The 24532-nt window shown below is 33.6% G+C and overlaps 2 protein-coding genes across 3 annotated transcripts in view; one reads left to right on the top strand and one right to left on the bottom strand.

Annotated features, from left to right (window-relative positions):
- Window positions 1–21413, bottom strand: part of LOC136038712 (N-glycosylase/DNA lyase-like) — a 46089-nt gene extending 24676 nt beyond the window's left edge. Inside the window, exons 1-5 of the mRNA XM_065722039.1 lie at window positions 21173–21413; window positions 18850–19043; window positions 14883–15024; window positions 6957–7093; window positions 1131–1276 (exon numbers count right to left, since the gene is read on the bottom strand). Coding sequence (XP_065578111.1) covers window positions 1131–1276; window positions 6957–7093; window positions 14883–15024; window positions 18850–19043; window positions 21173–21252 — 699 coding nt within the window. The 5' untranslated portion in view covers window positions 21253–21413. The remainder of the gene's footprint in view (window positions 1–1130; window positions 1277–6956; window positions 7094–14882; window positions 15025–18849; window positions 19044–21172) is intronic.
- A 25-nt stretch (window positions 21414–21438) lies between these two features.
- Window positions 21439–24532, top strand: part of LOC136038711 (AP-3 complex subunit mu-2-like) — a 41355-nt gene continuing 38261 nt past the window's right edge. For both annotated transcript variants that reach the window (XM_065722038.1, XM_065722037.1), the window contains exon 1: window positions 21439–21612. In XM_065722038.1, the coding sequence (XP_065578110.1) occupies window positions 21578–21612 (35 nt within the window). In that variant the 5' untranslated portion in view covers window positions 21439–21577. The remainder of the gene's footprint in view (window positions 21613–24532) is intronic.

Below are 24532 nucleotides of genomic sequence, written 5' to 3'. Positions count from 1 at the left end.
TGGAGCAACCATAGTCACTAGTAATCAACATTCCACAAGAAAATAATTGGAATAATATATACTTAAAAAATTATTCTACGTTAGTCCCAAATGTGTAAAATTCATTCATTTTCAAGCTTTCCATCAACTATTACTGGCGTAGAAAATTTTTCATGTTTTCAATAATGGTGTTGCAAACACCCCTTCTGCCCCCCCACCCAAAAAAAAAATTCCGCTAAAATCTTGATCATACATAAATTGTCAAATTCAAAATGTCTGAAAACTCTGAATAGTATTAAAAATAAACAAGGGAAATTAAAATTTGGTAATCTTCTCGAGAAGGATGCACTGTGAAAGTTTTCTTAATGTTCTAACAAAATAGTCGTAAACATAAAATTTAAAAATTAACTAATTTTCATGGCAAAACAATTAACTTTTAATAAAGTTGCTTATGTACTCGAGGTGGTCTTGAAAGACGTAAAAAAATAGTCTCTAAGTAAGTGACTTGTTTTTCTCCCCCTTCTTAGTGCATTATTGAAGGCACATTACATCATGAATAAATCTTATGACATACAATGACACACCCCAAATGTGACAGATTCAGGACTTTGGGGAAAAGTGGGAGCCTAGAATTTTTACTTATTTTTTTATTTTATTTAACCGATAGGTTTAAATTTGATAGTTGTTTTCTCTACTCAAAAGATTTCAAAAACAAAAATAAAAGCCAGATAACCAGGGGACACCGTCCGGGATCAGCTATTTCGACCAAACAGTTTCCTAATGCAGCCGAGTCCTTTAGATTAAAATACAGAAAAAGATAAATTTTTGCTTACGACAAACACGGAATATGGGGATTTCGGCACTAAAAAATATATGAGAACTCTTCCCCCTACCTAGGAATATACCAAATATTATATTGTGTGTTTTAGGCTAACATCACGCTTTTTGAGCCGTCAGAAGCTCCCAACACATGCCTTGAGGTCCTTAAGAAACATTAAGTAGCCAGAAATTGCCATTATTAGGTATTCAACAACAAGAAATCAATTTGTTCTCTTTTTTGTTCTACTGTAAAACTCATAAGCTCTCACTTAGCACCTTTCGGAAAAGAACAACCACAAATTTAAAATACTGTTTGATTCTTTATAATATACCTTTTCTCCGATGCCAGGAATTGAGACCAATGAGGCTTTTGCTTCGACGTAGGGAACATTTCGCAGATTAACTAACCAGCTGCGCCCTCCTCTTTGTTCTATTATTTCAGCTGCTTTTTGAATGTATTTGGCACGATAGCCAAATCCTAAACAAAAAAAGATATTAGAATATATTTAATTTTGTTCTTCAAATCGACTCTATTATCTACTTAAGTGAATTCAAATGTAAAGAAGCATTAAAAATTTGGAACAAGATGATCAAAGATATGAGGAAGAGAGAAATTTTCTGACGATGAAATAAACAAAAAGATATCCACCTATGAAAAGGAAAGATAATGAAAGGCAATATTGGTACAGATCCTTTGTTTGGAGCTGGATCTTAGAAGAAGTGTGCATACATCTTCCTTTCGTTTGTTCATTTATTAGATTTTTCTACTTAGCAAACAATTGTATCTATTCTCTAAAAACCATTGTATCTATTGTATCTAATTGCATCTAAACAATTGTATCTATTTTCATTAATTAAGAACAAACATAAAGGAATGAAAATATATTCTTCAAGCATGATAAAATACATCGTGCTTATGCATGGATGCAAATTCGACAGTTTTCTCAAATCACTACGTATTTCTTATCAAAAAATGAAAATAGCAGAAAGCCTAAAATATTTTTAAAATAGAGCTGAGTAAGGGTCTGAATAGTAATTCGGAAACAACGATTGTTTAAATATATGAAACGAATTTGTTAAAAATCAAGTAAAACCACTCTAAAGATGAGTGTTGTAAATTTGTGGTAGAGCTCCGAGCCTTGCTGGATACTCTAGTATAGCTTTGACCAAGTAGTATTTGATAGGAAGTATTAGGCAAGGAATTATTACCTAGTTGTTACATTGAGAATTTTGTATAAGGGAGCCCTTTAGTCCTTGAAAGTCTTTTAGCAGTGATTTCGTTTCTGGCATTGTTTTCTTCAAAACTTCATAGACTTATCTGGATTAAACCTAGCAAAACTAATCATTTGATTTTCATTGTATTTCTGTAAGTGGCTTCGCGTTAGGAAGGTCTTTACATTTTAGAGCTCAAACCTAAACCCTCTGACACATGCCAGATACCTAGTACGAAGTGCCTTCGATCACTATTCTCTAAACAAAAAAGATTCATTCTGTAAGTAAACAACAAGCGGAACTGTTACGTCCTGTTCCATCCAATAAAATATTTATCCGATATTACCGTCCCCAAAATCATGGAATGCATACAATACTTCTTTAAAAACAAACCGCTGTGATCTAATTTTCCTGAGATCTAGAGACCAAATGCACTGGGTACATTTGTTGACATGAAATTGCTTCACAAAAAGCTGGGCAGAACGGCAATGATACAGACAAACATGTTTCAATACGTCTAGCTCACAGATTACTTAACATTATTTTGCGTAATATATGTAATATATCCAAAACCTAAGCCACATTATTCAGCTCAGCACTTTTGTTGTATCAATTCGTTCTTGTTTGAATCTTTAAAACAATTATTTCTGCGCAAACGCTCAAAACCTATAACTGAGAAACCATCAGGTACATTTTTTTTTTTTTATGTGTTTGGCTAAACCGCATGGTGTTCCAATCAAAATAGTAACTGTACATATCCCAAAGTTACTGTTGTAAGTTTGTTTCCATGTCTTGTTTCATATTTTTCATTGAGAATTAAGGTAGAACAATAGCCATAAAATTGAATATGGACAAATTTATAGGCACATCACTCCTTGTTATGGGCCGATGGACTTTCGGCAACAGAGTGGTTCAGCATTGGAACAACTTACCAGAAAGAGTAATCTGCTCCACAACCCTACTGACATTCAAGAAGGAAGTTGACGAATATTATTCAAGTGACATTTTCTCCTTGTGCAAATTTAGAAGAAATGCAAATTAAGATTTTTGTTTTATAGAGGCTTAACGGCCTGCCATCAAATTTGCGAATATATTTATTTATTTATATTTATTTATTTGTTATGTGTCCCTTAATCGGAATACAGTTGTAAGAAAGACTTCTTGAAGCTTCCTTTTCGCTACAATTACGAATTACGAATTACAATTACAATTACGAATTACAATTACGCTTTCTACAATTACGTGGACTGATACTCGAAATCTGAGCAGATGACTACGAATTCTAAGGATCAAAGAGCCGTGGCAGGGTTAGTGCTGTTCTGTACTAGCCAGCCTAAAGCTCAACTAAGCCTAAATCTCAGGCTCTGTGAGTTCATTATGACATGGTAAGATATCGGTAAAGCGTTAGTTTTAATCTTGTCAACTCTAAAAAGCAATATTTTTCATTGCAGGTTATTTAGCAATTCATGTCGTAAAAATCTGAAACCTTACAGCATTCTAAATGTTATTTTGGACGTAGACAATTATGTTTCAATATTCTACGTCGATTTGAATTTCAATACATTGACGCATCAGTATCATCATCCAACATCACTAAAAAATACCTTTGCCGGATCACCCCGAAATACGAGTGCAGTGATGAAATAATAACCCTATTGTAGAAGTTTCAAGCTTCCATTTACAAAAATGTAGAATCATGTGTTTTTTTTCAGAAGAAAGTTTTTTTTTGTTATTTGCTTTCCCCATGGGTGAGTAATATCCCCTCACTGCTTTTAAAGGGACCCGTAGTCACTACTCCTTTCTTCCTTTAATGATTTAAGTTGAACGCCGACCCCCTCAAGACCCAGGGTCACATCACATGGGATGTTTTCAGGTGTCTGTTACGTCACAGTAGTTGAGGGTGACAAAATCTTGCGTGGATCTGCTTCAGTATTATATTCTGCATTGGAAGAATAAACATCATGCATTTTATTTAAAAAAAAAGTGAAGACGAAATATTCCAAGAAGGCATGTGTTCATGATGAAGTTGAAATAGCATCGAATGCTGAGAAAGAGAAATATTTGAACTATGAAATACGTCCTAATGGTAACACTATTGGAAATGTATGCGTGCGATGTCATGACAGTAAGAAGTCATGACATCGTCAGATTTAGAAGTCAGAATTTTTTGGAGTACCGACAAAATTCATGTGCTATAGAGGTGGATATGCGAGAGTAGTATCTCCAGAGAAGTTAGTGTTGAAAAAGAACGCAAACACAAAAATCTCAGTTGATAAAGAAGGTCAACTTTGCTAATGGTAAGACGTTACGCGTTGACAGATCTTATCACCATCATCCAACTGTTACCATTCAACTAAAAATAAAAAGAAGGCAAATGTACCCCTACGTCATGCAACATATCTTGTCTAGATGCAAAAACTGTTACCTATGTAAAAATAATGAGGTAATAGACAGAGAAATTGCAAGTAAGGTAAAAAGGGCACTGGCGGAGATAATCTGCAAGAAAAATAAAAGTGAATTGATGAAAAATAATTTTACTAGCACCAATGATAGCTTACCCACGGATCATTAATTGAATCATGAATCAATCTATAGAAAAAGAGTAAGTTTGTTTCTAGCGAGATCTATTGTTAGTCTATAGTCGGTGTTGAGAGTGTCAGGATTCAAAAAAAGTAGATTTGAAAAACAAAAAATCACAGGAAATCTTATTACTTTCGAAAAAAGATCAATTTTAGAGTTATCTCTTCAACGAAAAATATTTTCTCAAAGAATACTTAACGATATAATCAAAATGAGTCTCCATCATGGAACTCTAGCGTGAAACTTTAGCATGAAAAAATGGCGTTAAATTTTTTTTCTGTTTATGTAAATGTAGAGAAAAGTATTTTAAAAGTGTTTTGAGAAAAGTGAAAGTAATTTAAAGTACAAAACGTATATCCACTGTAAATTTGTACTTTAATGTTATATTTTATAGGCCTAAGGAATGGGAGCAGCCCCTTGCCGATGTGGTTAGCTAGAATGAGACATTTCAAATTGTTGTACGGTAAATTAATAGATGGAGAATCGTGTGAACGGGGTAATTCTAAGAAAAATGTTTTTAGGAAAAAGGTAGATGAATGTACTAGGAGAGAAAAAATTATGTATGTAAGGAATTAGAAAAGTGGAAAGCTATGGAATGTCGAGTAAAAGGTAAGATAGATAGGTAGTAAAGTGAAGGAAATAATAGTGGAATAGGGACGAATTAGATTACAAATAAGCAAGGAGCCTTAGATCAAAAAAACAAGAAAAAACACGATTTATTTTATTTTATTTTAAGAAGTAAGAAAAGAAAGCAACAACCGGTTTATTAAAAAAAAAATAGTATGACACTTTTACGTCGTGGCCCAGAAGCACTGAATTTAATGATATATTAATTGAAACAAAACAAAATGATATTGTGAATTTGCTTTTAACCAATGCCAAGACGGTCATTTTGCAAGGCAACGTATCGTCATGGTTTTAAATTGTTTTGGGAAGAAGAAACTAGTCTACGCTTGAATATCTGGAATAACAAGCGAGTCGGGTTTTTACGACATCGTTATGATGATACCGGCTAATATGATTATAAACCTACAAACTTTCATTTGGCTGTTACAGAAAGTGATTCTTCATATGAAAATTTTGTATGTGACATTGCTTCAAATAAGCAAATTGAAACGCATTAATTTTACAATATGAATCAAAATAGTGTTATTGACTTTGCGAAGAAATATAATAAAAAAAAGTTACATTATAGTGTAGAAAATGTGTCTCTGACTTGGCATGCCAAGATGAATACAAGTTTAATCCTGACGAGCTGCCACCACTTCTCGTTTCCGACGATTACCTATACGTGATAAGAATGGAAGAAGGAATCTTCTTTAGAAGAAGGAACATATGTGGAAGAAGAAATGTAAAGATACAGAGTATTTTGTCCATATAAGTTATAAACAAATTTACAAATATTTTAAAGTGTCTTACTTTTTGGGCACTAAAATTTATGTTACACAGGTAGGAAAGAGTCCTATCAACTAGAAAGTCGTTCAATCAAGGATTGTCACCATAAGCGCCAAGAAATTCACTGTAAATATATCTGCGACATCGAAAAATACAGCATAATAGTGCATGACAACTACAGCTTTTGGTTGATAAATTTTGTACTCGCTTCCGATTTTAAATAACTGAATAATGTTTGAAAGATGCTTACCCAATGCCCCGTATTTACAGTTGATGGGCTACTATTAACAATGATAAGGGTATTGTTAACGCTCTGAATATAGTCGAGGGACTCCGTGGGTACGGAATAGGATATGTGTTTGGACATGTAAGGATACAAATTGAATACATTAGTTATTTGATGTGTGTTCAAGGTGCCAACTATAATTGAACACTGCCATCAGGGGTAATTTCCCAATAGGTTTCAAATTGATTTAGTGAGATTAAAGCAATACTCTCCTCCAATGGTCGGCAAAGGTACACTCTAAGCTTACTGTACCCGTTCAAACAATAGTCAAACCTTGAGTACCGGAAAAATCCAATACAAAGAGAACATAGGTTCTTGCAAATATTTCTTCGGTTATACCATTTCCAAATAATTTTTGAATATCGATCTAGGGATTGCATTGTCAATTCATGTAAGGTCCTGTAGGATTTATCAAAGGAAAAATTGTAGAATGGAATTCCATTTACTTTTCTTACAAGAGATGGAAGTCTAAAATTTTCAAATTTATGTGGAGAATGTGTCTATGACCGAACGGCACTGGCACTTTTTACAAAAGCCAAAGCAAGTTTTGAAGAAATTTATCCATTGATAAATGATGAGGGTTATCCATTGATAACCCTTACTTTGGGTTGAAAGAACTTTGTTTTTTAAATATAATTTAAAATCGTAACGAGTTATGTATTTGAAAATCCAATTTTACACTTACCTAGAGTCCTCAAATTTCTTTCAACTGACTCATCCATTAAAGAAGAGAGCTCAGGAAAAGAATACACTTTTTGACCATTATAAACTGCTATTTGTTTCCCATAGCTCGAACATAAATGTTCAACCATTGATGATATCCTGAAACAAATATATTCACACTCGGATTTACGAAAAAAACACTAGTATCTAGCCTTTTTTTTGTATATTTTCTTATCTTCTTCTACCTTTCCTATCTAGTTATTAAAGAAGCTCAAAACATTTTTTTCAAACTATCTTATATAATGATTTGCTATACAACTGAACTCCAGCAATAGAAAATTTCTATTATAGGAATACCCTTTACTTTTATATATAAATACAAGAAAAGCGTAAAAGTAACAAGAAGCCGGGTAAGCTTATTCAGTAGAGCAATAAATTTAGAACCCCAAAGCAGTAGGTAGATAGATAGACAGATATATAGATGTTACATAAGAAAAACAAGGCTATACAGCACAGTTTTCGAAAATTCAAATCACAATATAGTAATGTGAATCTACTCTCCCTTCCCGGCAAAAACAAAATAACAAAAAAGCACGAACTTATATTACTCTCCTTTCCTTTTACGTTAATATCATGCATATATTTTTGTTCAATTATAAACCTAACAAGGTCATACAAAACCGCAATCTATAATGCAAATCACAAGAATAACATGAATAATAATCCTCCTCTGAAACAAAATCGTTAATCTCCGTTCTTTACCACTTCTTTAGCATATTTAGACCAGGGAGACCCTGGTCTCCTTAGGAGTTGTAGGAGAAAAAAAAATCTCTGGAGGGCCTTTAGGTCTGCAAGCCCCTCAATGAAAGCTATTTGCTTTCAGCAATTTACAATAATATTTAAAATTCTGCGTGCCGAAAGCCATATCCCAGTACTATTTTAGTTGTTTCGAAAAACTTGGCAAGTTATAAATTCTGTCCTTAGGCCCTTTTTTCAGTGTTCATCAGTCCCTTCTTTTTTGGATCTCTATGGCAAAAATATCGAGGGGAGCTGAAAGTTCAAGATGCATTTACTTAATATTTTGCGATTGGTAAAGATGATATTTTGCGTTATGTTGGTAAAAGGATGGCTTTGGCTGTTAGTTTTCTCCTTCAAGATCCAACTTCAGGTCTTATCTTGGGCCACCTTGCATTAAATCAATGTTTTTAGAACCAACAATAGAGATAGAAATTACTAACATTGTTATGGGATCGAAAAATTCTTTGTCGTCTGGCCTTGATAATATTCCTACTAAAGTAATTAAGTTCATATTTCCTTCCATTATTTCTCACTTAACGAAACTTGTTAACCTCTCCTTTCAGCATGGTCTTTTCCCGAGTGGCCTCAAGCGTGCTCGAGTCATCATGTTACATAAGAAGGGAGAACATGAAATGATCCATCCAACTATTGGCCAATTTCTTTGATGTCTGTGTTTAGCAAAATATTTGAGAAGGAGATTCGTTCTCGTCTTAATAGTTTTCTTACTTCTAAAGGTTTTTTCACGATTTTCAATTTGTTTTTCAAGCAAATCATTCAACTGAGCATGCTTGCGCAGTTTTACTGAATTATCTTCACTCTGCCCTAGACTCCCTTTTGATTCCTGCTGCTTTGTTTCTGGATATTCGTAAATCCTTTTATTCTTTAACCCAAAGTGTTCTTCTAATTAAAATTTCTCATTCTGGCATAAGAGGCAGTACGTTTTTTTTTTTTTTTTTTGGTTTCAGTCTTTCATATCTGGTAGAATACTTTCTGTTGATCCACTTTTTCACTCACCATCAAGTGTTGACCAGGGGGTCCCTCAGGGGTCGATTTTAGGGCTGGTACTGTTTTTATTTTCATGTAAATGATCTAATCTTTGCAGTTAGAAATAAAAATCTTCTTTATTGCTGTCGTCTAAGTCGTCCAACATTATCCCGTACCCATATCCATAGCTAGCATACCTCACATTCTCTTGTTACTTTTGCCGATGATACCACCATTATTACTTCTGGGAGAACAGACGATGAGGCTGGTACAAAGTTAGTGGACCTCTTCAAGAGAGTTTAAATGTGGTTTGATGCTAACTCTCTTGCATTAAATGTATCTAAAACTAGTTTTTTTTTCTCGTGTAACTTAGGCTTGTCCTCAATAATCTGAAATTCACATATTCAAAGGCTTTATTAGTAGACCAAAGGATGACCATGTCCGTTCCTAGCTATCCTCCTAGATGACAATTTGTCTGTTAAACACCAAATTGATTTGATTCAATGAAGGTATGCAGAAACCTAGGTATTCTAACAAAACTCAAACATATTTTTCCTGGACCAATTCTAAGAATCCAATATCCTATTTCACAGCTTAATTCATTCCAACGTTTCTTATTGTCCAGTCATATGGATGTCTACTGTCTCTTCTTTTCTCAAACTGCTTTCGAATACTTACAATAAACCTATAAATCTTATCCAGAATGTAAATCGCTCGGCAACTAAACTGTTACTCGATATCGAAAAACTTTACATTCTTTCCTGTGCGTCTTTCACTTTTCTTCAGCTCCATGGTGATATTCCTAGAGCCATTTGATTTACGTCTTCTTCTGTATCTGATAGTTCAAATAATCAGCTCAGTAGTTCTCTAAATGTCCAAATTCCGCATACGCCAACAATAAGATTCAATCTTAATCCTTTTCTTGCGTGTCGTTTGACATGGAACACCCTTCCCGATTCGGCTCGGGAATGCCACTCGTTTGGCACTTACTTTCGAAAGACTCGTAAAAATGTTTGTTTTCATGTGAATAATTTTTCCTTGATGTATGTAGTGCTATCCATTTTTTATTATTATTATATTTATAGATGTTGTGATTCACTGCAGTATGATAAAGCTTATTTAATGAATTTTCCTTGCTTTTTTTTCTGCATTTTGTGAAGCAAATGCTTTACATGCTAAGAGTTTGAATTTGTATGTTTAAATGTTAAGAGTTTAAATGTTTAATGTTTATGGGATCTTTTCATAATCCCCTCCTGCAGGTCATGGAGCCTTTGTAGGTATTTGTAGATTGTTGCGTAAGTATTTTACTGTTATATGGAAAACTATCTATCTATCTATCTACCTATCTGCTTCATCAAATACGGTCTTCATTTGATGCGACTATTATCTTTTCCATTTTGACCATAGCAACTCCAAATAAGCTGCCTTTGCTAACCTGTTGTCCAGCAAGCTAACAAACTATACCCAGCACCGTACCATTTGTGCCATTCTACTTAATATTATATATAAAAATAAGTTGTCTGTCTGTGGATGGATGGATGGATCAGGTGACGTCACCTGAAAAAACTGGATCAGGTGACGTCAAAACTGAAAAAACTAAAAAAAGGCAAAAACTACAAAAAAAACTAAAAACTAATAAAAAAAATAAAAAAGCTAAAAAACTAAAAAAACAATAAAGGTAAAAACCAATAAAAAACTAAAAAAAAAACTGAAAAAACTAAAAAAAGGCAAAAACTACAAAAAAAAACTAAAAACTAATAAAAAAAGTAAAAAAGCTAAAAAACTAAAAAAACTAAAAAAACTAAAAAAAGGTAAAAAACTAAAAAAAAATAAAAAATAAAAAAAAAACTAAAAAAAAGGAAAAAACTGAAAAATAAGCTAAAATAAAGGTAAAAACCAATAAAAAACTAAAAAAAAAAAAAGGAAAAAACTAATAAATGACGACACTCAAAGAGAAAGCGACCAGGACAAAAGGAATGTTCGATTAGCAATCAACAAAGCACCGGGACACAGGGAGTATAAATGACGACCAGGACATAAGTAAAAAAAAAAAAACTATCTATATATATAAAAATAAGTTGTCTGTGGATCTGTGGATCGTGGATCAGGTGACGTCACCTGAAAAAACTGGATCAGGTGACGTCAAAACTGAAAAAACTAAAAAAAGGCAAAAACTACAAAAAAAACTAAAAACTAATAAAAAAAATAAAAAAGCTAAAAAACTAAAAAAAGGCAAAAACTACAAAAAAAAACTAAAAACTAATAAAAAAGCTAAAAAACTAAAAAAACTAAAAAAAAGGCAAAAACTACAAAAAAACTAAAAACTAATAAAAAAAATAAAAAAGCTAAAAAACTAAAAAAACTAAAAAAACTAAAAAAAGGTAAAAAACTAAAAAAACTAAAAACTAAAAAAAACTAAAAAAGGTAAAAACTAAAAGAACTAAAAAAGAAAAAAATAAATGACGACACTCAAAGAGAAAGCGACCAGGACAAAAGGAATGTTCGATTAGCAATCAACAAAGCACCAGGACACAGGGAGTATAAATGACGACCAGGACACAAGTAAAAAAAAAAATTAACAAAACTAAAAAGAAGGTAAAAACTACAAAAAAACTAAAAAGAAAAAAAAACTAAAAACTAATAAAAAAACTAAAAAATCTAAAAATCTAAATAAACTAAAAAAGAAAAAAAAAGGAAAAAAATAAAGGAGAAAAACAAAACTAAAAAACGAATGTATATACAGACCGGTACACCGGGATACAAATGACGACCGGGACACAGGGAATATAAATGACGACCGGGACACAGGGACACAACTACAACGGGGACACCGGGGGAAACAGGGGGATGTAAATGACGACCGGGACACCGGGACAGGGAATGGTCGATTAGCAATCACCATCAACAAAGCTCAAGGGCAATCATTAGAATCATGAGGTATAGATCTGAATACAGATTGTTTTCCCATGGACCATTATATGTTGCATGTTCAAGAGTCGGTAAACCTGACAATCTATTTATATGCAAAGACAATGGGACAGCAAAGAATGTTGTATATTCGCAAGTTTTACGTAGTTAAAACCATATATATATATATATCTATCTATATTCACAGGTGGGACATAGGGACACAACTACAATGGCGCGTAACTATTATGGCGCGTAACGACTTACGCGCGCGGGGGGGCTTGGGGGGGGCGCGAAGCGCCCCCACCAACTAGGTGTTGGGGTGGCGCGAAGCGCCACCCCAACAGCTAGTATTATATATAAAAAAAAAGTTTTGGGGAAAATGTTGAGGGGAAAGTTAAACTAAATCAAAACATGGTATTTGTTTATAGATTGTTGGTACGGGCGTATCAGCAATGTTTTTGGATCGGCTTATCATATCAAGAGATAACTTCTAGGGAATCATGAGTGGGATGTTTATTAGACCAAAAGGCAATATGTACCTGCTATCACTGCTATTAATACTGCAGGTACTACTGTTAACCACTTCACTGTGTTTTTTCTTAGTAAAGTAAAATTATGTTCTTCCCTTGAGGAAGCATGCGGGTTGTCAGACCTAATCATGTTAATTTCTGCTTGTTTTGAGTTTGACATGATTATTTATTGTAAATTCTGTTCGCCTGGGTTTAATTTATTTATTAATGATGATTGACAGCAGTTTTACGAATGTATCTGCCATTTATGTGCCCTGGTTGCAAGTCACGCTTGTAAAAACTTTCGAAGAGTCTGGAAGATTTATGTAGAATCGTTTCTAGTCACTTCTGACACAGTCGAAAACGGTGAGATACATACAGGAAAGAATTTCAAGTTTTCACTTAAGTGGAACAACACATATTCCTTGCTTTGGCTCCCACTCGTTGGCTTTAATTTAAAAATGACATTGAACAATCCATACTCAAGAGCTCAAAAGTATTTTGTTGAATATGTGTTAGGAGAATTGAATACCTAATACTATGTTTCCGGCACAAAAATCCTTATGTGAACTCTTGAAAAGCCAGGTACAAAAGCTCCTTCTTACTTTAGGTCTGAATTTCATGAAACTTCCATATTCGAGTAACTAACCCTTTCACCATCAACCCGGACGATGAAGCGAACTAGCTTCCCGATAACAGCGTCCATATCAGATATAAAGGACATGATTTCCTTATGAGGGTGGAAATGAAGGAATTCGTTGATAGCCGTTTTGCAGCCGAAAGTCTCCAAATTTGTCACTCCGCAAGAGACTTTTACATTGAAGGTATGAAACAAATTTCGATCGGTTTCCCTTCTCCGACAAAATCTACAACTCCCTCCATTTCCTGATTCCAAGCTCTAGCTACAAGCTAAGAGTTCCTAGTTTTCATCAATTCTTCGATCGCTACGATTGTGGTATTTGGATTCAGGCGAAGTTATATCAAATAAAACTTTACCTGAAGGTGTAAATCTTCCAAATTTGAACGAATTGGACATAGTAGTATAATGGCGCCATATTCTTACAATAAAATTTTCTGCGGCAGGAATCATGTTTCAAAAAGTCCTGAAAGTGATACAGTACTTTTTTTTTCACTACCATTGTCAAATATCATCATTGCCGAGCGCCTTTTCAGTGTTCTAAAGGAAGTGCAAACTGACAGGCTAAATTGTCTTGGATCAATGACTCTTTCGTCAGTATTAAAAGTCAAATGTGGCCTGAAACACCAGCTAAAAGATAGCCGTGGCAAGGTGGAGTTAGAGCCAGGACTCGTTAAGCGGGTCCTTAAAGTAAAGACTAATGTAACTTCGAATGAGTGCATCGCTATGACTTTAAATATCCTGTACATTTCGGCGGCCGTAGGCGTTGGCGAATGTCATGACAGGCTGTCAGATTCCAATTGACCTTTTTCTGTCCATCTGAATGGTTCTTTAATACGTTTTTATTACCTTTAATACGATGATTCTCATTAAAACTGGTCTAGATCAAAGTAACTATTTTAAGTGTTAACAATTTCATTTTCCATTTTTCTATCCCACTCTCCAAAACGATAAAAAAGTAACTTTTGAAATGGAAAAAATGACCTCAAAGCCAACGCAAACCCAGTAGGTTTGCATCGAATCAGATGGAGTCTTTTCACGCCTAGTCTTCAGATCTCCAAACATCGGCAACGCTTTATTTTTATGCATATTTCAGTCATTTTAGCTTGAAATCGAAATTAAATCGAATTAAAATCGAATAGTTGCGGGCTCAAGCCATGGCTAATTGTAAAAAAAGTGCAAGAATGATGTTAGTTCATTTGTTAATAGATAAGTCAATCTATTAACCATCCATGCGTCATTCCTGGGGCAAAAAAACTAAGGTGGATAGTCATAGAACAAAGATAGTTCTGGAACCTATAGTTTTCCAAGTGTTTGGTTAAAGGGCACGGGTAAATGGTGGAAGTAAGTATGACTCTCTAATTGGACCAATACTTGTTTGTTATCTTTTAGAAAGGCACGCCCCCTTAGAATCTCAGGCAGGTTATTTACATTTCTAACACCTAAAAACATAAAAAATTAACTAAAAAATGAAAGTATTTCTGATGGAAGTAAAGAGCGAAAATAAACCTTAAAACGAAGAAAATTACAGCTTCGCAGTTTCTGCAACATATATCGCAATATTGGTTCAAGTAAACTGATTCGTAATATTTCCCTAAATTTGTAGACTTCTGAAAAACCTAGTGCATTACTGAAAGCTGATCGTACTTTAGGTTTTGAGAGAATAAATTGTCTATTAATAAAAATTATCTATTAAATAAATTCAATTTAATTAAATAAATGAATAAATAAAATTCTCTATTTGAATTTAATGATTCCATGGTCTGTAAAAGACTATTGGTGGCCTTACAAATTAGTCTTTTATTTTCTGCAGGGTACTTACGGACTTTTCTGCTCCGACTAGTGTTTTGTTGAGTCAATTACATGCCTTAGTAAAGAGCTAGTTCATTCAGAATTCTACAAATTTACTTATATATTATGTTTCAATTTGTTTGAACCAATATTGCAGATATGTGTTTCATAAACTGCGAAGCAATAACTTTTTTTTCGTTTTAACTTTGATCTTCTCTCTTTACTTCTATCAGAGAAATTTTGCTATTTTTTAATTATGGTGTATGAGAATCAACGGTAGTGTTGGCATTGTTTAATAGATAAACGTGAAAAATCGTACCTTTGAATATTGTTATTAGAGGAGCAAATAAATGAAAAAACATTTTCAACTGGGTCTTGTCGTAGCATTCTGACGCCTTGATAGCGAAGAGCCAACTTCTTGAATTTTTCATCAGCTTGACTCCAGGCATCATACAAAGGCACTAGAAAAAAAACATAACGTTGCCTTTTTTCTGCTTGGGAACCTCGGAGTACACCAATTTTGAACACAAAGGGTGTCAAATATCTAGATTGTTTATACATTTTTCTTGTACGCACTCTTTACATATAAAATCTGGATACCCACATCTTTTAAATTTCCTTTTTTTAAAAAATTATTTCAATTTATTTATAAATAGAAAATTTCTTCTGCAATACCATAACTACAGCTAAAAAAAAATGTCGCCTATATACAGAATGTCGCCAGATACAGAAAGAACTTGTTCAACGAAGGTTGTATGTTAAATACAATTATGCAAATAAATTTGGCATTTTCGCTTCCCATTTCTTACGGATTTATACTTCCTTTGTCCACCCTCGTTTTGATTATTTTTGTCCAATTTGGCAAGCTGGCATCTCCTCAGTGGAATCAGATAGAATCCATCCAAAAAAAATAATACGAATCATTTCCAAAGAAAGTCTTTATACAATTATCTTCCAAAAAAAGCTAGGTTAAAAACACTTGAGTACAGGAGTTTACACTCTAGTTCCTCTCTTTTATTTTATTGGAAAAATCGTTAATTAGGATATGTACATATTTCTCCTTGTTTTTCCTCCCTTTTTATGTTTTTAGTGGGCAAAGTTTTCTTTTAGATATTTTAGCGGCTTCTACTTGTTTCTAACCTTTTGAGATGTTATGACCCATGTATATTTTTATTTTATTTTTTCGACCAATCTGATAAAATGATTGTTTTGAACAATGATAAATACATAAATTAATCATTCTTTCAATTTTTGCACTCTTTAATCAGTTTTAAGTTCACTGTTGTTTTTGAAATTTGTTTTTGTTTTTGTTTTTTGTTAGCCCCGAAATGCGAACTCTTCTCTTCGGGGCTTTGGATTTTTTAAAATAAATATCTTATCTTACAGCTATAGTTATATATCCATTAACCCAACCATTTACCTAATCATAATGGAAGGATGGTCTTTCTTTGACATACGGAAGAACTAAGGCCTGAGGTTTTTTGTGCCCATGGAACGCAACTATCCGCAGGATTTTGATCGAAGTGTTCACTGGCCTTTCTCGAGTGAAATCAGGCAAAAGATATGAAAACCAATGGCACGTGAATGTGCAGCTTAGTGGGTTAAGCCAATCCTACTTTAGTCACTCTTAGGATTTTTGGTAAGCTTGGAGACGGGAGGGGTAGTTACAAAAAACCAGAAAAAATATTTTCAATCTTCAGTTCTATCAATGTAAAGTTATTTTGATTTTTTTTCTTAAAGAAGTATAAAAAAGAATAAGCTCGTTTACAGAGAAAGTAAAATGTATTAGAAATCGATAGCCTCTCAGTAGTACACGTTTATATTCACAAACAGGCTAAATATATATCACACTGTATATTTTCCGATTTGGATTTTTCATAAACCAGCTCATACGTGACACATATAATCAAAATGAAATGCTAAGCATAAGGGCCAGATAAAGGGCAATTGGAACGATTTGGCCCAATCGGGCCCCGCGTTTGAAAGGGCCCTGCGCTAGCATCAAAATGAACATCTTTTTTCGACCCTGTGAAATAGCCTAGTCTTGAAAATTCCAGTAAGCGTTGCTTTGGGAGAGATATCATTTCCACGCTAAAACCAATACAAAACTATCATATATTAACAATGGAACAGGACCGATTGATTAATTTAGCAACTATGTTCATTGAAATTGAAGTATAGAGGTAAATAGGTTTTCAACCAGTTTTAGAAGAACTTATAGAAAACAACTAAGAAATATATTAATTCGTGTATTCGTGATCGGTGGAGTAAATTTCGAAGGCTTTTTCGGCAGCTTCACAATATCTAGAGGACGAAAAAATAATTAAAGTAAACTCAAAGTGAAAACAAAAAAGGACAAAAACGTAAGCTCAAAATGAACAAAAACTGGACCGTCAAATGAGGCAAGATAAAGAGAACGATCTGAGAAATGTAAAATGTACAGGTGAAAATGAACAACCTAGACCATTAAAAATCACAAGACCGATCCGAGCAGCTAAGGCAAAGGATATTGAAAAAACATCTGAAGGAATCTAAAATAAAGAACAAAAAAAATATGTAGTTAGAATACTTCCAAAAACAACAATAACAACGAGTAAAAAACGAAATTGATAAACAAAGATATATGAGGTTAAGAGATAAGTGGCAAGAAGAATAATAACGATTCAAAACGAAATTGAAGAACAAAAAAATCTGCGGTTATAATATATGTGACAATGAGAATCATATAAAATCAAAAATGAAAATAAAGAACAAAATATTATGTGGTTAGAAGATATTCGACAGCGAGAACAAAGAAATATGCAGTTAGAAGATGAGCGGCAGCAAGAATTACAAGCAACAGCGGTAATCAGAACCTGTCAGAAATGAAAGCAAAGAACAAAGAATTGCAGGTTTAGCAGAAATGTGACAGCAAGTATCAGAGTGTCAAAAATGGAAAAGAAGAACAAACAATTGTGCAGTTAGAAGACAAGCGACAGTTAGAATCAAAACGAGTCAAAAATGAAAGTGAAAAAGAAAGAAATGTTATGTTAAAAGAACAACACAATCGCATTCTTCGACACCAACAGACTGTGGCGCAAAACCCAGTAAAAACCTACAATGATGCCCTCAACTGTGCATGTGTTAATTACAGGTCATTGGACCCTTCCACGTTGTATGTATTCACTGTGAAGTTCTCCATTTTTTGCTTGAAAAGTAGGCAACGAAAGTAATTTATTTGAAGGTTGCTACCTGCTCTGTCCAATTGGATTGCCACCTTTACAATTTCCAAAAAATTGGCATCCACGTTATATGTATTCACTCTGGAGTCCTCCATTTTCTCGCTTGAAAAGTAGGCAACAAAAGTAATTTATTTGAAGATCGCTACCTCCTCTGTCGAACTGGATTGCCATCTCTACAATTTCCAAACAAATTGGCTTGGCCTGTTATAGGATATTACTTGCTCTCTAAAGGATTCCTCTAGCAAATGCAAAACTAAACAAATGTTTTGCTTTAGCTTCATTCAACGTAAGCGATGATCGAACCATCAATAGTCATTTTTTTCAGATTCAAATTAGTTGGACAAACTTATCACAAAATCAATTTAGCAGCACATCCATCACAGACCCCTGAAGGTAATTTTGAACCACATTCATATGGCTAAATGTACTTTTTAGACTCCCACTAAACTGTTAATGGACACCTTCCACATACTTTCAGTTACAGAATCTCTAGTAACTCAATAGGATCTCTTGGAAGAAATATTGCGATACATAAACAGCTATGCTATGGGCTACATGAAAAATGTGAGAAGTGGAGGATTATTTAAAGCAATCAGATTCTTCACTTGGGCAACTGGCTCAGATAGAAGACAGCCTGTCACGTAGCTCTTGATCTCCCGGTACTATAAACATATATATACATATAGAGGGACCTGCAAAAAACTTCCCATCGGGCCCCGCACCTGGTCGATCTGGCCTTGCTGAACATTAAGGCTAATACGAAATTGTGGGCCTTAAATTTAAAGTCGACAAAACATCTTATTTAGATAATTTTGAACTCAAAGAGCCTATGCATAAAATAGTGTGTTGACAACCGACATGCTGATATCTGCTTAGTACATATTCAATTTTTCCACAAAGTTCATAAAGGCAGGTTAGTGCCTTCTCCTCCTCTATGCATGGCCATATAGACCCTTTCTTCGTGAACTCTACTATCATTAATAAAAAAATGTACAAATTTATTAAGCTTTTTATATAATATTGTGGTTGACACGAGCTAATTTCTAAATAAGCATATTGTCTTACCCAAGGGTACATTAAACTGAAAGTAGTCAACAAGTTCTTCATTGCAAATTTGTTCCTTCTCTACCTTAGTTTGGTGACATTCAGCATCCGATGACAAGACTTCGTAACTGATTTCAGAACTACCTTGTTTGAGAATCCAAAGCTTGTTAGAAAAAACTCCCTGCCATGATTTGTTAATTAGATCTCTTTTCCACCTAAAAAAAAGGTAAGAGGATAAAGAAGGGATAAAATAAGAGGATTATGCAAGAAAAAAGGAAGGTAACAAAATAACGGTTTAGTTTTTATAGAATCAAACCTCTTGGCCTGCTCTGTCAGCAAAAGCGGTTGTTATAGGTCTATTTTTGCAATCCAAATTAAATCCAACAATTTTCTTTTAGATGGCAAGAACGTAATTTTAAAAATAAACAAAGTTGTTACTAAGAAATTACAGAAAAGTATTAATTTCGTAGGAATTGACAAATGGGACCTTTAAAACAAAAAGCGGAATGCAAAACTCCAAACCCAATAGTCGTCTGCAATTATTTCTTAAATGAAAACATTTATTCTGATTACTCAATTTCTTTTTTTACACTCAAAATCCATCAACATTTTCTCTGAACAAGTTTCAAATTGATACAACTGTTCACAGTGCTGCATAATAATTTACGTTGCAGAGTTTAATAATGTGAAATGATTCATAATAAGTCGGTTAAAAAAAATAAACTAATCGGAAACAATTCGGACTTTATGTCAATCAGCGTAAAAGAAATTAAACTTATGTGAAAAATCTTATTTTTGCCATAACTAGGTTGGTTCAGAATAAAAATCAAGTAGAATTCACATAATGGAATATGTAACTAAATTTAAAGCCCTCCTATAAACTCTGTTTAACCTATAGCTCTACTTAGCACTACGGTACTTAGTGCTCTTTCGAAAACTTCTTTTAAATACAATAATCGCTACCGTCTCAATTACATCTTGGCTCGACCCCAGCGCCTGGACTTATCTCTAAGCTGCATACAAAGTTTACTGGTCTTGTTCGTGTTTTTCTTCTTTTTTCGAATTGGCATTATTTGCTATTATGAGCCAAACGCTAATGACAAATGATTAAAAATAATGCAAACCAGCAAAATCAACAAATTTGAGCATGTAGTATACGCGGCTTTACAGGTATTGGGAGGAGAGTCTACCATATAAGCGACTGTTCAGGGCATAAGGACCTGAGGGGAGTCTGGGTGGTTGGTACTAGACATTCCCTTTTTACTGATAAGAGCTGTTCACTAGGATAGTGCAATGTTTGAAGAAAAACAAGATAGAGCTTTATTTTAAGGTTAAAAATGACCTAATCTAAAAAGTTAAGGTCAGTTATTATTTTACAATCCCAGGAACAAATCTCAAAAAAGTGTTGACCTATAATTATTCAAATGATACTGACGCAATGGAGATGTGTGGGGAGCTTTAGGATTTTTCCAGATGAGTTACCAATCAGTCAATTTCATAAAACATCCTTGATTTGATTTTACAGCCTTACTTGGAAGAGGATTAAACTAGGTAGTATGTTGCTCTGTGGGTTCTCCTAATGCAACCAAAATCCATATCGTCAGGAGAAAGAAGTTTTTCAGGGCTGCTAGCTCATCAAAACTATTTTGACTCAATTAACCCCATTGACTCAAGTCTGCACGAGTGATACCTCTCTAAAAAGGAGGTGACTGTAAGGATCCAGGTAATTGCAGGTCAATCTCCCTTCTTTCTGTCTTTTCTAAAACATTTGAAAAACCAGTGATGAACCATCTAATGAGTTCCCTTGAACCTAATTTTTTTTTCATAAGTGGATTTCCTGTGAAAGATTCAATGAAGCATAAATATAATAGGCTTCTTCAGTTCATATAACAGTCATTGATTTTGGTCTTATATATGCAAACACTTTCCTTGGTGTGAGGAAAGCTTTCAACAGTTTGACCCGTGTGATCCTCATTGATTTGGTTTCTCATGACAGAGGTCACGAGGAACACCTGCCATGGTTTTCTTCACTAGCTGTTCTATCTCTGCTGAAGCTTCGGATGACCAAGTTCCAGTTGCTTATAGAGTACCTCAAAGCTCAATTCTTGGGCCTTCACTATTCCTTATTTATGTCAATTACCTCTATCACCTTCTTTGCTGTGGATTATGTCAGAAATATGGACTCTGTCATCAGATTATATCCAAAATATACAAACTTGGGCAATTTTAGGAACTGACCTTAGTGACAACCCTAATCAAGAGCCACCTATCACAATCTAAGTTCTTTTTCAGGAATATGTGCTACCTGTCACACCAAACACAAGAATATAGCTAAAGCCTCTACCTAAATGATTGGCCGCATTGAAGAACTATATCAATGTTCAGCTCAGCAGAAGAGCAGGGAATCCTTCCTTTTACCCACATTGGGCAGTCTGCTTAAGACTAGATTCACACCTTCTTTTAAACTGAAATAAGTTCACTGTATCTTAGAATTAGATTCTGAAATGTATAATAAAGACGGGGATATGTGTGTGAAACCTTAGTCTTTAGAATATAAATTATTTAAGCAAAAATAATTTTATGCTGTGAAAAAATCAAATTTCATCAGCCAATTTAAAAATTTTGGGATCCAATATAAACCAGACCAGGCCTAAAAACATCAACGCTCTTAATTTGAAAAGAGAAAACGTGACTCAACAAATTGACCATAAAGGAAGCTAGTTATTTACTATCTGGAATCAGGATAGAAATGATAGAAAGTATATTTCTCATCAATGGACTAGGGTAAATTTTATGTTTCAATTGAGGTTTTGCTTCAAGCTGTAAATGATAAATACATCAGTGTGTTTAAAAACTCTAGGCTATGTTGTCTAGCTTTGTAGATGACCTTTAGGCCAGACTCTTTTGTCTCGTCTAAGTGGCCTTTCTAGTAAACTTTTGGCAAAATTCTAGTTAATTGACTTCTTACTATCTCAGTAAGGGTTTAGGTTAGGAAAATGAAACTGTCAGGGAATTTACAGACTAAAGTATGTCCCAGGAAGGTAATTTGAAGCAACTACCTACACTCCTTCTCCCTCTAGAGGGCCCTAACCTTTAAAAATATGTGTGTTTAAAAAATATTTTTGAACATACATCAAGCAACTACATTTTTTTTTGCCATTCACCAGATTTTTGACATTTGTGTTAACATAGGCATAGACATGTATTTTAATATATTTTAAAGTAGTTCCTAAATTCACTAGTGAATATTGAAATTCCCCAGATCTTGGACATTCATGGTAACATTGGCATAAGCAAGGATTTTAAAATGTTTTAAAGTAATTTCTAGAATTGTGTAGTCTAGTGTTTCTTTTCAGAGAGTGAGAGTACTTAACTGATACCATTTTTTTCACCAGATGAATGTCTAGCCTATAAGTTAGCAACAGGGAGGTAAATTTTTAGTTTCCTCAATTGATTTGTTAGCCTCAAGATAAGAATACTCTTCATTGTGCATTTTGTAAATGTCTAATACTTGATCTCTTCTTAAGGAAACATATAAACAAGAATATAAGTAATATCATTAGACTCCTCATTTTATATTCTTTCCAAATATCATTGTTGCAGTTTTTGAGAATACCCCTTCTCCTCTCTGAAGGTCCCAAATATAGCCTTAGGAATAGGCTGTATTAAAAATATGAAAAGAAAAATTGAAATTCTAAAACTCTTACTTTATAATATGCAGCATGTTTCTATTGATAAGATTAAGCTGTCATGCTTCCTTCCACTGTTATTCACTTGTTTAAATCATTTCAAATAAAATTTATTGTCACAATTCAAAGTTCTCACTTAGGCAAAACTAAATTTCATCAAGTCAAATAATGAAGAAACAAAGTTATTAATCACTCTATACCTGGGACCATCAGGGTAGAGAGAGAGAAGGGGGGGTACATTTTCATAAATCAACCAAGAATTTTGAAATAATATAAAATAAATAACCTAATGGTACTATTTGATTTGTTCAGCATCTTTTCTTCATAAGTGGCTAACTACTAAATATTTATTGTGCCTTTTCAGCAGATAAAAGAGTTATAGAGAAGACCATATCATTCTATGGTATGCCACATAAATACAATACACTGAATAGTGCTATGTACAAGAACAATATTACTGCTTTTAAGGTAGGAAGTCCTAAGGAACACAGCAAAGGCTATGCCTATAGAAGCACTATTGCTTTTAATAGGAAGGTAAAAATTTTCCTAGGCTTTGACTATGGTGAAGATTTATGTGTCCGAGATAAAATTTTGAGTAAACTAAGTGATTATTTTGAGGTTTTAAGTACAAGAACAGGTTTGAACATGAATGTTAAGAAGACTAAGTCACTTAGACTAAGAATAAATAAAGGTGGGAGTACTTAACTGATACCATTTTTTTTCATCAAATGAATGTCTAGCCTATAAGTTAGCAACAGGGAGAAAAATTTTTAGTTTCTTTATTAGCCTCAAGATAAGAATACTCTTCATTGTGCATTTTGTAAATGTCTAATACTAGATCTCTTCTTAAGAAAACATATACCATTAAAAATATACCATATACCATTATATAAACATATACCAATATAAGTAATACCATTAGACTCCTCATTTTATATTCTTTCCAAATATCATTGTTGCTTTTTTGAGAATACCCCTTCCCCTGTCTGAGGGTCTCAAATATAACCTTAGGAATAGGCTGTATTAAAAAAATAAGTGCAAGAACAGGTTTGAACATGAATGTTAAGAAGACTAAGTCACTTAGACTAAGAATAAATAAAGGTGAAGAGGTGACATTTGGTAACATGAAGATCAATCAAGTGGATAACTTTACTTATCTGGGTAGTCTTATTAGTTAATAATGGTGGACCCAGTGAAGATGTTAAAAGTAGAATGGGCTGTCAAATTTTAGTTTATCATCAATGAATATTCACACTCTTTTCATTTGTAGTATAAGATAACAAGTGCTTAAAAGGGTAACTACTTACAAACATGTCATATACATTCAGATAATTATTTTAAGCAAAATAGATCATGCAATATTTTGATATGTGTTAGAAGAAGCAAGTCTTTTTTATACAGGCCATATAGCTGCTTGATGACTGTTTGTTAGTCAAATAGTTTGTGGTAGCAAACTGTAAGTAAGGATTGCTGTGGTTCAATAGTAATTGAATCTAAGAAACAGAACTTAAATACCAATACATGTATCAAAGAATTGGCCTATTATGCTGATTCGAAATCTATATGATTCATTTAGTTTAGTTTTACCCCTCAAAGGCTATGAGCCCATGAAAATTCACCTTGCTTCAGAAAAAAAGTGAACTCCCATAAATTTCAACAAATCTCAATGAAAATCACACCATCAGATTCAGCATATCAGATAATACTATTGTAGAGGCTTCAAGCTCTCATTTTCAAAAATGTATAATTTTGAATTTTTTGCTTAAAGAAAGATGAAGGATGTGTATGTATTTGTTGTTGTTTTTTCCATGGGTGATTGTATTAAGCCAGGGGTCCTAGTACATCAAGTGAAGGCTCAGCAAAATGGAAGTTAAAAGTTCTAATGCTTTGTGCAAGTGACCAAAAAGATTGGAAGGCATCTAGTCCCTTCCTATGCCCTTTTTTTGCCAATGTAGTTTGATCAAAACTTTGACATATACATTTTGTTCAACATAATTGAATGGTCCAATAACTAT

Source organism: Artemia franciscana, chromosome 18 (assembly GCF_032884065.1).
Source record: "Artemia franciscana chromosome 18, ASM3288406v1, whole genome shotgun sequence".
In the NCBI taxonomy this organism is placed as follows: domain Eukaryota; kingdom Metazoa; phylum Arthropoda; class Branchiopoda; order Anostraca; family Artemiidae; genus Artemia; species Artemia franciscana.
Note: the sequence above shows the minus strand (reverse complement) of the source record. Positions and strands in the feature narration are given on the sequence as shown.